Source organism: Molothrus aeneus, chromosome 4, assembly GCF_037042795.1.
Source record: "Molothrus aeneus isolate 106 chromosome 4, BPBGC_Maene_1.0, whole genome shotgun sequence".
NCBI classification, from domain to species: domain Eukaryota; kingdom Metazoa; phylum Chordata; class Aves; order Passeriformes; family Icteridae; genus Molothrus; species Molothrus aeneus.
In genome coordinates, this window is record NC_089649.1 from 34,897,073 (window position 1) to 34,910,762 (window position 13,690).

The 13,690-nt window shown below is 34.7% G+C and overlaps 1 protein-coding gene across 2 annotated transcripts in view; it reads right to left on the reverse strand.

Moving 5' to 3' along the window:
* The window catches only part of SPOCK3 (SPARC (osteonectin), cwcv and kazal like domains proteoglycan 3), a 167,415-nt gene that overhangs the window by 54,643 nt on the left and 99,082 nt on the right, over positions 1-13,690 (reverse strand). For both annotated transcript variants that reach the window (XM_066548250.1, XM_066548252.1), the window contains one exon: positions 12,342-12,468. In XM_066548250.1, the coding sequence (XP_066404347.1) occupies positions 12,342-12,468 (127 nt within the window). The remainder of the gene's footprint in view (positions 1-12,341; positions 12,469-13,690) is intronic.

The window sequence follows — 13,690 nt, forward strand, 5'->3', positions numbered from 1 at the left end:
AGAAAGCAACAGAATGAGAACTGCATTGTAAGTCTACCCAAAAAGAAAGATAAAGTCCTTGTGCAGCACGGACTCTGGCATTTCAAATAATTTTATCAATTTGCTTTTTCTCACAGACTTAATTCTCGCATTCCTTTTTGAGAATGCTTCAACCTCAGTGCTAGATAACATTTTTCCACAACAGTACTGTCTTGCCAGGAATGTCTAGTGGCTTTTAAACAAAACTAACTCAAACTAAGTAATGACGACAGCCTTAACTTCTCTGGCAAGTGAAGAACAGAACCTCATGAACAGAAGCCTTGAGGTACAATCTGCAGACACTCCCCTCCAATCCCTCTTTTCCATCTGTATACATCCTGGGCAGCTGGAAGCAGATCTGATACATCCCTACAGCACACAAGTCAGCAGAAAATAGCTGCCAGGATATTCATCTAGATATCCAGTGAATACTCAAGCCCTTCAAACTGAAAGACTGAAGTCCGGCCAGATGCATCAACACATCCTTCTCTAAACAGGAGCATATCCGTAATATTGGACAAAGTGTGAATTCAGTGTTAAGAGTCTTTTTCATCTGCTGAGGTGCTGATACTTACAGAAATACTTTCTAGAACACCATCATATTTAATACTGAGCATTTAGTAAATTGCTTTTTAGAAAACTAATAATTAATATTCATGCAACTGTAGTGTGTCTCATCTTTGGAAAGTAACCATCCCCTTTAAGTGTACCTTATCTCAACGACAGCTCTGTAGAAGTCTCTGGTGGTTTTGTACAATTAAAAATCAAACAGGACATGCTATCCAATTCCAAGGAAAAATACAAAAATAATTAAATTCAGATTCCCCCTGATAATTATCAGTTCATAAGCTACAAATAGAATTGCTAGGTTTATTTGGAATATCTATTTAAGCCTATATGTTCCCACCAAAACATGCTCACAGCTCTTTCTTTCCTGTATATTTTCTGGATGATCAACAATTCATGGTCAGATCAATGATGAATCCTGTATGATGCAATCAAGGGGATCTCTGAGAAAAGAGCTCATTGCTAGAGTACCACACAGATATATTTTTCCTAATGTCATTGTATGCTTCACAGGTAGAAATCTTTCCCACAGAGCTCCACATTCATGCATCAATACAGATGTTTTCTCTCTCTTGTTAGAAGCTGGTATCTCTGACAGCTGAACAGAAAATATCTGATTACTCAGTACTATGTGCTTTCAACTTATCTTCATGCTGTTTTCTTAACCACCTTCCCCATTTTCAGACTTTATTCCTATTTCACAAAGCTTACATCCATTCCCCAGCACAAAATTTGCCTCTACTGTATTTGGTGCAAAATGTTATGTAAAATTATGCCCTCAGATTTGAATCTAAGTCAAATATGTAAAGAAAGTACTTTTTAAACTCAGTTGGTGGTTCCTGTCACCAAACACATTAGCAGGGTGGGTAGGGTGAGTGTTGATCAGGTGCATTCCGGGTCCAGTTCAACACAGACCATTAGCTGATACAGAACACGGCAGAGAAGCAAAGGACTGCTTCATTCAAAAACTTTAGGCTGGCTTAAAATGAAAGTGAAAATATGGCCAAAGTTAATGATATGGTAAACCTAATTTGGAAAATTTTATGTGATTTGGTTTTTCTTCACAAAAAGCAGCCAAGAAGGCATAGAATTTTAAGCCAAATGCAGTTAGGCATAATGCCAAGAAACCACATTTTCAACAAATTCAAGTTTAAGAATGGAAAAATTAATGTGCAAATCTATCCATGAAACATCACCCAGATCTACAAATGCCTTTTTGTCTCATCAGTAACCTGCTAAGCATGTGTATTACTCACCTAAAAAATAGGAATTTGGATAAAAAGCTTTTCAGTAAACAAGTACTGCTATTTAAAATGAAAACAACTGTTGAATATATCAACCATAAAGACATGCAACTAGCATTTTGATCAGAAAAAAACAGGAAATGTGTCTATTGAACCAAGATCCTGAGAAAAGAAAATATTTTGTCATTGAAAGAGCACTGATGATACATTTTTTTATGAAACTATGAACTAGAGAATGCTATTTTCATGACAAAATGAAAACCTGTATGCACAGTTTTCTTCCCATCCACCTTAACTAATGTCTGTTTCCTTTAATGCTCTGCAGTGCAATAGTATAAAATTTAAAGCTTGAAATCACTGAAATCAGGTCAACTAGATAGTCAATCTTTTTTTGGGCACCCTGGAACACACATTTAATCACAGAAATATGCCAATAGATGCCTACTGGGATTATTTAAATTAGGCACCTACTTATCTTTGCTTTCCTACTTAGAGGCTATTAGACACATATGATGCTTAGGAGCTTCTGCAAATCCTTCAAAGAACTTATCTGCTTTTAAAATCAGCTGTCTGAATTTTTAGACACCTACTCAGTTCGGAAAATATATAGCTCACTATCTTATGCTATACATATGGCAAACAGGCTAACTACTATTTTATATCCTCAAGTAAGAACACAAAGCTTAACTAATGGTAAGTCCCTACTCGAAATACACTATTTCTAGTAAATTGAGAATAATTCATAATAATGCTTTTTAGTATTTGTGTAACAAATGCAATATATTTCCTCAAGTCCAAATCAGTATTTCAATAATCCTTGAATACAATAAATTGTGTAAAAAGATATTTAAAATTAAAAAAATATTGCTTTTTAAAAATTTATTCACAAAAGGTGTAAAAATATATAGCTATGTTATATATTATATCATGCCTTGGCTTATTCCAAAAATATAAACATTGATGCAGTCCAGACTTTTACTAAAAGCTTCTGGTAAGCATTCTTAACACAAAAAACATAAATCTCTTTCTGATATATTCAAGCATATGCTCAAATTCTGGCTCTTATTCAGAGTTCTTGCCTGTATAGTCCAAACCTCAGCACTTCATCAGGCTCCTTGTTTCAAACTTCTCCATCACATTTATCCCAGCTAGAGATGCACAGAATGTGACTCAACACTGTGTCTATGCAAAATCCTTGGTGCACCCCACTGCTGGCATTCAGTATTTTGCAATTTGAAAAAAATTTTCTTGAGAGACAGAAAAATAAGTATTTCTCGGATTAAAAAAACTTTACATTTTCAAGTTCCTACTACAAATTTGAAAATTAACAGTCAAACAAGACATTCACCCATTTTTAAAGGTGAACGAAATAATTTCATTCTCCTACACAACCATCTTAAAAACAGCTGACTACATTGGTTCAAAAGTCAGCTAGCAAAGCTCTTCACTGATTTTCATCTGGCATGCAAATTTCTGAATAATGGCGATAGTAAAATAGAAGTAATGGCAAAGCTGTAAAACCTTGTAACAAGACACAAATGGGTTCTAAAATTGTGGAATTTTTTGTTAAAACAATTTGCTTATTCCTTATTAGTATGCAATATCACTGTATTTTTAATGTAATATGACTTCCTAAGCCATGCCAGCTGATTGCATTGCTAATTAAACAAGTTCAATTCATCCAATTATATCTAAGTTGAAATATTTATAAAGTTGTATGTGAGCTAAAATAGCATCTAAAGGGCATGTTCATTAGTTTCAATTACATGAAAAATTATAAAAGTACTAAAAGCAACATGCACAGACCTAGACAGTCCATACTGGGTTATCCCATCAAAGTTTCATAGACATTTAAACAATTCTTTGTCAACTGTGGTGAAGGAGGAAGGAAAAACAAAAAGGAAAAACAAGTGAAAGCAAACAAAAAAAAAAATTTCTATATATTTGGTTACAACTAGGTGAAACACTCAGGCACTCTCAGTTTTCTTATTAGCATATGGCCTGTACAGCTCTCTGCTTTTTCGCTCACCTAAAATGTATGCTAATATTCATTTGAACTGCAAGAGCTAGATTTAATTTATTAAACAGTCCAAAATACAAGGCTCCATGTGCTATCAGTGACAAAAATATTTATGAAATTCCACATGCATTCTAGTTTTCACACAGGGAAGAAACACTGTGTTGTACAAGTGGGAATTAATATTCCAAAGCATGACTCTTTTTCACTAGATCACATATCTCTTCTTAAATTTAAAGAGATATATCTTGTGTAGAGGCACACAGAACTGAGCCTAAACCTTTCCCCTTTGTGCTGTTAGTACTTGATTTCTAAAACATGCAAAAATTTTCATTGTTCTGTGACAAACACATATGGATTAATACCAGGACAACACAAAGCCAAGTTTTCATATGTTATGTTTTGAATGAAGAGCCAGAGTGACAAATTTTGCTACACCAGTGCTTATTTTTCTTTTCCAGTAAGTCCATGGTGGCCTAAGATGTTACTATTTTTTGCTGTCATTGACACATTTCTGTGATGCAGAGGACTTACCTCTGATACTCAGTCATATGTCTGAATTTGTTTTCAAGGAAATATCCACATAGCAATTGGCTCACATTTATACTATTTCATTGTGAGCTTGCAGAAATTACAGATTAAAAAAGAAACAAACCCAAAACATGAGACTTGGAAGAAAATTCTTTAACGGTACAGACATTTCTCCTCATTGAAATCTGACAAAAAAAGGACTGAAGTTTCTCTTTTTCTCCAGGCCAACATGACTAGTTTATAGCACTACAGCATTGCTGGTCTAAATCACTGTTACAGTGTCTGAAACCTAAATTTCACAGTATTTCAGCTTCTTTCTAAATATGCAAATGTGACCCGCATGAACACTGTGTAAGAATATATTTTTAGAAGCTAAACACATTTGTTTCCATTTCATTAATAAATTTAATTGCATGTTCTAAAAAATTTAAGTTGAATAACTACATTTTTTTCTAGCAATTTTCACTTTATTTGCAGCTTTCACTGGGCCAAGATCTGAGCCAGTTCTCATTTGCCATTTGTTTGTTTCCATCTCAACTTCCTTAACCCCATTCTTATCATAGATTGTTACTATAAACTCTCAAAATCTGTTTCTAGGTCGATGTTCTTTCACTTCATGTCATCTTTAACCATTCTCTCCCTCTATTAAAAGCTTCTTTTCCATTTTTTTAGAAATAAATGCCCAAACAGTAGCCTCCAAAGATCATAAAAATACTCTAAACCCACCTAACTATCTCTTGAATTATTACCATCCTTCTCTTCTACTCCACTGAAACCATATGCTTTAATGGATTCCACTTGGTAAATCTGAGGCAATTGTGTCTCTTGATCTCCTACTTGCAACTGACACAGCTCATCTCAAACTTCTACACTGTTTGATTAATGTTTCCAGCAACTACAAAGCACATAAGAGCATTATTAATTGCCTCAACCCCCCAGACCCTTCTCTCTGTTGGTTTCTTTACAGAGTTGGTTTCTGCTCCACAAGGCCAACTAAGCCAGCTCCTCTGTTCGGCTCCTATGCATTTCTGCCTGCACATGATCTAGACCCATTTTTCTGGAAAAGAATTGCTGTGCCAAAATGATTCCATATTATTTTAGTTGGAATTCTAGTTACAACATTTTAAATACTGTTTTCAAAAGATTAACTTCTGATGGTTGAACCTCCCAGAGAAAAGACTGTTCTCCACGTAAGTATGTATGTCTCTAATGAAATCTGAAGTTTAAGAAATCCGAATCTTTAACTATAATCTCCACTTTCAGAAGTGTGACTTCTCTTGTTTTACTGGCTGTCCCATTTGACAGTTAACACACAAATCTATATTTGGAATTTTGTTTCTATATCCTAATGCTATGACATGAGAGTTCTTTAATAAAGACTGATACTTTCACTTACCTGTTTGTCCTATTGTTTTATAGATTTTTCCTTCCAGCCTAGATGCTTTCTATTCCAGAAAAAAACATAAAAACATTTTAAAAAAACCACACACAGTGTCACAGTATGACTCCATGCATGAGGGTTGGAAAGGCCCTTGGAGATCATCTAGTTCAGACTCTCCTGCCATGAGCAAATAAATCTACTTTTCCCAAAGCCCCTTCCAAGCTGGCCTTGAATACTTCCAGGGTTGGGGCATCCACAACGTCTCTGGGAAAGCTGCGCTAGCAACTCATCACCTTCATAGTAAAGAATTTCTTCCTGATATACAACCTAAATCTACTCATGGTCTGTTTAAAACCATTCTCTCCCTTATCCCATCACTACATGCACTTGCAGAAAGTCTCTCTCTCCAGCTGTCTTGCAGGTCCCCTTGCTTGGCTCCTCTATCACTTGGAGGATGAATTTCTCATGAACACATTCCAGGGACACCCTGCGATGCTGGTGTCCCTGCTGTGCTGTCCATGATGTCCCCCACCAGCAGGGCAGGTGAAGTCCCTCATGAGGACCAGGGCTTAGGCAGGTGAGGCTGCTCCTGTCTGTCTACTGAAGTCCTCATTCACTTGTTTTCCCTGGTGGGGTGGCCCTTAGCAGTCCCCCACTTTAATGTCACCTGTCCCTGTCTCACGTTAATCCTGACCCTTAAGCCCTTGGTCAGCATCTCATCCATTCCAAGATGGACCTCCATTTAAAGGAATTTATACAGATAAAATCTTTGGAAAATATTTTCCAAGTCTATAAAGTTGCAATTTTTTTTCTTTTGTTTTTATTGAAGTTTTTATTAAATATCAAGTATTAAATTTTAGGTATCTCTTAATGCAAATTCAATGTATCAAACAAACATGATATTCTGGAAATGAAAAAGGGAATCAAATTCAATTCCTGCTCATATAAATACATCATCCTAGTCTGAGAAATACTGAATTGCTCAGAATTTCAAAATATTAAAGTTTCTGTAAAGCATTTTGCTATCTAAGCTATTGTATTTTTCTCTACAGTTTTAGCAGATATTTATTTTCAATGCAGTAGATAAAGAGATCAGTTATGTATCATTTGATATAACTTGGAATTTTTAGTACATCGGCCTCTTTGAAAATCTGGATTTTATAATTTATGGACTAACTTTAGTCACCCTTATGATATTTCTCTGCCTTTTTTTTTCTTTTAATACCACATCCTATCAATATAAAGGTTCCAGATAAAATTTCAGGCCTTACTGGCAAAACCCATCCATGTCTGATTTTCCAGCTGCAGCCAATCTCATTTCCTTCTTTTTTTTTTATTGTTTGCCTTTTTTAAGCATTTAAACAATAAAGAACCAGTTTCTACTATTTCTGTAAAGACCCACAGTATAATCCAGGATCAATCAAGGATGATACATTTTATTTTTATCACTGTCTATTCATCAGTCTCATTCAACAAAAGTTTGTTGAAAACAGGGTTTGTTGAAAAGGTTTTTCATTGCTTGTGGGGTTTCTTAAGTGGAGAGAATGGGGCAGAAGAAGGGCTGGCCATGGTTTGTTGGCATTTTTTTGGGGTTTGGTTTTTTCCCTCCCATTTACCAGCACCATTTTTTATTTTCCAGTGTACCTCAGCCACAAGTTCATTGTAACAGTACAACCCAGATTTGGTCTGAAGAAGTTTTTGAATTTTTTCCACTTACAAAGGGGTGATTTTGGCTGGGTGTTCCTTGGGCTAGAGACACAAATCTTGATTTTGAGATGTCCCTCTTGAGATAATCTACTTTTATTAGAAAAACAAATCAGTCATGGTAAGTCACCTGGAAGAAGATCCTTGCAGCTGCAAAAGTAAAAGAACCTCTACATTGTCAAACAATTTATTTCAGAGAGATTACATTATTTTATTACTAAAGGTGGCAGGCAATGATTTCACCTTAATATTTTTGGCTACATTTCAACTGAGAGTTAAGTCTACAGCAGATTGCTTAGTAACAAGGCAGATAAAAATGGAAAGGCATAGTGGATTAGCCCAATTTAAGAAGTAAGACTGACATACATTGAATCAGGCTTGTGAAAAATACTTTTTTTTACTAATACAAAACATCTATTTTGTAATAGCAACTCTGTTTCTAGCAATCTCTCCTGAAGCAGAAAAAAACTGTCAGCAGCTCAGGAATGTGATCTGAAAGCGCACAATACACTAATTAGTACATTTAAATTAATTTAAGTTATATAAAATCACAATCCTTAAAATAACAACAAAGATTAAAAATGCCAATACATATTTTTTTTGCTTCTTGCCAACAAGCTGTCTTATACCAAACACGCTGCTAAGAGATACAGATTATTAAGTTAAAATTTCAAAAATACCTAAAAAGAATAAAGATAGCAATGATTTTAAAACAAAAAATGTTAAATATGGGATGCTGTGAGAATAAAAACCTATTTCTGATTCATGCAAAATGGCAAAGGAAAATTGAATGGAATATTAAACTCACTCCTTCCCACAGTGCAATTTTATCCCCAACTTTTTCAAATCTCCTCATAGAAAGGAAATGTAATTTGAGAGACTGAAGAAAGTATATGAATATTAAAAATACCTAAATCCACATACCTGTCTATCTGTGGAGTCTTTCAAGATCTTTATCCTCTTTTCTGATTACTTTTCTGTACAGTTTGCATCTTACTCTTTAGACCCATTACTTATGAAAAACATTATTATGGCTATTTACACATACAGGGTTGTCATCAATAACATGAAGCTTCCATAAGTAGGAGAAAATATATTTCATAAAAATTTCACTCTCAATGTGAAGCCATCTTGAGCAAATTGTTGCTAACAGAACTGCCAAAGCAATCCTGGCATAAAACCATGGGGCAATGGGCATAATTTAAAGATTCAGTTACTTCTGCTGTGTTTTCAAAGTACTGCAAGCACTGTTCAGTGATCTTATTTAAGGTTAGATTTTGCTGAAGTGGGACTGTCAACTGTATTAAACTTAAGAGAGAAAACTTCATCCTATTATACCAAACACCAGAGCTGAAATCAAAATATGCAAAACCCACCCAAAAGAAGATTCATCTGCATGACTATATTTTTTTTCTCCTCTTGGCCATTTTCCTGAAAGTTCAGCTACAATATAGTGCAATATGGGAGAATTGTTTCAACAGAAGCACCCAAGCCCTCAGAGCATCACCATCTCATCCCAGCTACACCAGCTTTATAGTGTCTGCTGCACAGCAGTGAGTTGCTTCCCTGGGTGAAAGAATGGCAGCAGCTGGGTTGCTGCCTCTAAACAACCCATCTGAGCTGCATTCATGTCCTTTTATTTCCCTGTTAATCCCAGGAAAGGTGAAGCTACCAACAGGCTGTGTTTTTCATGGAGAATGTCAAGTACGTGGTTGTACTAAAGCCTCATGAGACTGCACTGCTTGAGAATTCCTAGTGCAAAAATGCATACTGCACTTTCAAGTGCCAAAGTTTAGAGAAATGCAGAAGGTAAAAACACACTACCTGTAGAACACATGCAGTATTATTTAAAGGCCATTAAGTAAAAATTGTACCACCACTGTGCCAAGGCAATGGCAGGATCTCTTTATACTGGATTTCTTCCAGCACAATGATTCATGTTCCCTTTGATTACTCAACATTTCAGCATGTAATATTTTTGTTTCAACATTTTTGTTATGCTAGTAACAAATATCTTATACCTACCACTTTTCTTTTACACTGACTTCATGAGACTAACTGTGAGCTGAGAAAACAGTAAACCTAACCTGGACTGCAAAAATGAAAGGGAAACAAAATATCCTTAAGTGATTCTGGAAAGGCTCAATTTAGGCAATAACTTTTCTTTCTATATAATCCACATATCATATCTTTTTTTGCTTGCTTGCTTTCCAAAGCAAAAAACATGTATGAAATAGCTGTAGTTACATCATCTAATTCAACCATTTCATGGACTTATCCTGGAAAGCAAGATACACTCCCAAAAGAGCATCTATCTGACAAATGGCAACTGTCTGGCTGTGTTCTACAATACTATTACTATTTAATGACTTCTTTTCTGAAAATGTATTATACAATTTTCCAGAGTCATTGATGAATGCTTTCTAAATACAAGAAAAGTGCTGTATAAACTCCTACTGGAGCTTGATGACATAATGAAACAAACTTTGTCTGGAGTACAGGAACACAAATATTTGTCTTTAGTCAATTTTTAAAAACACTTTACTTGAAATAACTTGGCAAGGGCCTCTGTTTTGATATTCTATGGCAATGAAAGTCTTTAGAATTTTTTATTCTGTAACCTGAGATTTGAAATCCACCATTACAAGGCAGTGGAAGAAAAAAGTACAACCAAAAATGTCTCTGATGGTAATGTTACTTCTGCATTGTTTGCATGCAGAGGATATTGAGGTTGGATAACAGGTACTGCAGCAATGACAATGCACTGGAATGGGAGCACAGTGTGCCTATTTAGTCCACTCATTCCTCATCATTCCCTTTGAATAGCTGCACCTTTAACACACGAACTGATTTAAAAATATCTGCATCTCATCAATATTTATAGACTTTTGTACTACTACTTTTGTATCTACTCCAGATCAGACCATGAGAGGCCAGAAAGGTGACTTCTACCTACAGAGCATTTTAGAACACAGAATTCCTATATGGTAAAACAGGAAATAAACTATGAGATTAAAGTGGGGTGATCTTTGTATTACATTAGCAAGAACATAGGGAGAGATTGCAATAAAAGAAGTATACAGTACTCAAAAAATAAAAAGGTTGCTCATCCAGTATTAACTATATTAACTTATCTACCTCATGTATTTAAATTGCAAAATTGTAGAGACTACCATTCTGTATTATATCTGTGTGCAGCCTGGACTTGAGACTTAAAGACTGCCTGAACTTTTGAACAGCAAGGCAAAGTAAATACTAAAGGACAGCATCACCTAATGTCTAGTAAGAAGCAGCACACTTTTAGCTCATAAAAAAAACATAGGCAAGAGATTACAGTTAATGAAAATCAGAACACTTATCAAATTCCTAAATAAAGTCATAGTGTCAATAAAAGGAAGTATTTTTTAGCTGTGCCAAAGACTCTAGAATTCATTTGTAGGGCCTCAGATAAGCTGGTGTAAGCATTAGAAGTTTTTTAATTGCTTCCTGTAAAGGAAAACTAGGGTTCTAGACCAAATCCCTATAATTAAATATTCAAATTAATAGGGAAAACGTTTTCTAATGTAAGATTTAGGATAAAAGCCTGAGTATTGTCAGGGTTTAGGAAGCACCAGTTAAATCTGATGTTTTTAGTTTATCAAGAACAAAATATCTTTGGAGAAAATACTTGGTGTTCAATCCAACACCCAGTCCCTCCTGAAAATTAATTCTTTTTTGTAAACTTCACACGTGACTACAGATTTGTAAACTTCAGATGTGATTAATTTGTGATTATGTAAAAAATCAAAAAAATTCTGGAAACTCTTAAAATCTTTAGATACTAGGAAATATCTTAATGTATTTTGTTTAAAATGCAATACACAATTTTTTCTTCATAATTAACATACACAGAGCTTTTATATCTTCATCAATTTAATTTATTATTATACTTCTCTTGAAGCACTGGATATTACCTACTAATGAAACAATTTGTTAGTGTAAGGACACAGTGTCAGAGTAAGACAGAATACAGTAGCTCCTTTCACACTACTGAACTATGTGCTGTTCCTGAGAAAAATGGGTTTATCAAGAGTCCACACTTTTTTCTATTAAACAAGACTCAGTTGTAAATAGTGGCTGAGCATTCTTCTGCTCAAAGTTTTAATGAACAATGCTAAATAAATTTATCTCTTTTCAGCATTATGAAGCCCCTCTATCTCACAATTTCACCTCTGCACTGTAATCCAAGATTTTTGGACTTTAGCAGGAGCAACACAAAATATTTAATCCAAACAAGACTGGGTAAACTGATGGTAACATTTTAAAATTATTACTTTATTTCTAACTATATATGAGAAAAAAGACAGGAAAGTAAGGACTAGAAAAGGAAGATTTGATTATCATCTTAAGACTCATAATAGACTGTTGCAAGGAAAGAGAGCCAACAATCCTTTACATTATTATATTTTTTTTCTGGCTATGTTACATCTATGTCTAAGTACCTGAAACTTAAAGCACACCTTAAATGCTCAACTGGAAAAATCTGACTTAACATGCCTATTCTACCCCCAGCTGGGGACACCCAACACTTTTTGCTTACTCAAACCCTGCCATGGTGTCTTGTCACACAGCAGAGCACTCAAGGTGCTCTGTTAAATTGTGGAACAGTCCTACACTTTGCTGCTCCAGGTATTACTGGTTTATGCTGCTTAGGGTTTGCTACCATTTTGCTTTTACATCATACAAAATACTGGAATTCCTGTAGGTTGCATTCAGTAACACATATTTTAGCCAAAACAAATAAATACTGGTTTGTGTTACAATACATTATTTTATTTTCCAAGAGCTGGAATTGACTGGAACAATGAAAGATTAATTTAGTTCTTTATTCAATTCTTACCTGAGAAGAATATGTGTGACCATCTGATCCACAAACAGGATGGGTATAAACTACTGGACACTGCTTGCAGTTTGATGAAATGGGACCACCCCTCCACTGTTTATGGCCTAAACCAGCCTCTTTCATACTGTAAGTAAACAAAAAGTATGTAATTCTGATAAGCAGTATTGAAAACAGAACATATTCAGGGTATTTTAATGAGCCTTTACAAACAGTAAGCCATACATAATTTGAACCATAAAGTTTTCTTTTACCTAAAGGGTTGCCAATGTCTTTGGCATAAACTTCTTCAACTTTGTACTTTATTCTCTGTAGTGATTCTTGATGCCTGCATACTATTTCACTAAGACATATGAGCAGAAGAAGATAATTAAGATGATGTTTTGGGGACTGTTACACTTATTGATCAGTGAAAGACGTTGGAACTATGTGACACTTACTCTTTTTGTTATTAAACAGTATGAATAGAACTATTTATCAATACTGGTATTTTAGGAGGCAACATTTAGGTTTTAGAGAACTGTGTCAAATACTTCTGGAGAAACAGGGAGGGGGTCCTACTGTTTGCCCCACTTTGAAGAGTCTTTCACTGTCTATAATTTGCAAAATTCAGTCAACACTCAATATATAGTCCAAAGGGGAAAAAACAAGTTAATCCATTGGAGCACAGAATCAGTCTATACAATCATATATGTGTATCCTCATATAAACATATACAGAGCTAGATGGATTATTTAAATTTAGGAAGGGGCTATGCTGGGTCAGAATAAAAGTCTAAAATAGGTTACTGATGCTTCTTCACAATACTTTTATTAGTTATTAGTTTTAAATACTTTTACAAGCTTTCAGTTTGTGTTATATGGCCATTTTCAGACAGGCATGCTTTTTCTCTGTAGCTTTCAATTAATTCTTATCCATTAATTTTTCCTCTTATTTTTCAACTATGAAAGCATTTAGTAGCCACTGTATCATGAAACAGCTCCTTTATGACCTCAAAATATATAAAGAAGTTACTTCTTGCATATAAATAAAAAAAAATTAACAGCAGCACATGATTTTTATACTGGGTTTTTTTTTTTTCCCTTGGGATCTTTTGAGGAACCTAAAATTGATTACACTTAGAACATAGCAATGACTTATCAGGACACACACAAATATTCAAACTTATAAAATCTCAAATCAAACATTCCTTCATGGAGCAGAACTCTCAGAGAACTCCTTCAACACTTTCACCTACAAATAGCCAAGAACTATTTTGCTAGTAATGAATCATTGTTTGAGAAGAACTTGTGTGGAGTAATAAAAAGAAACATGAGAAAATAAACTCCTCATCCTCTGGTTTTATATGA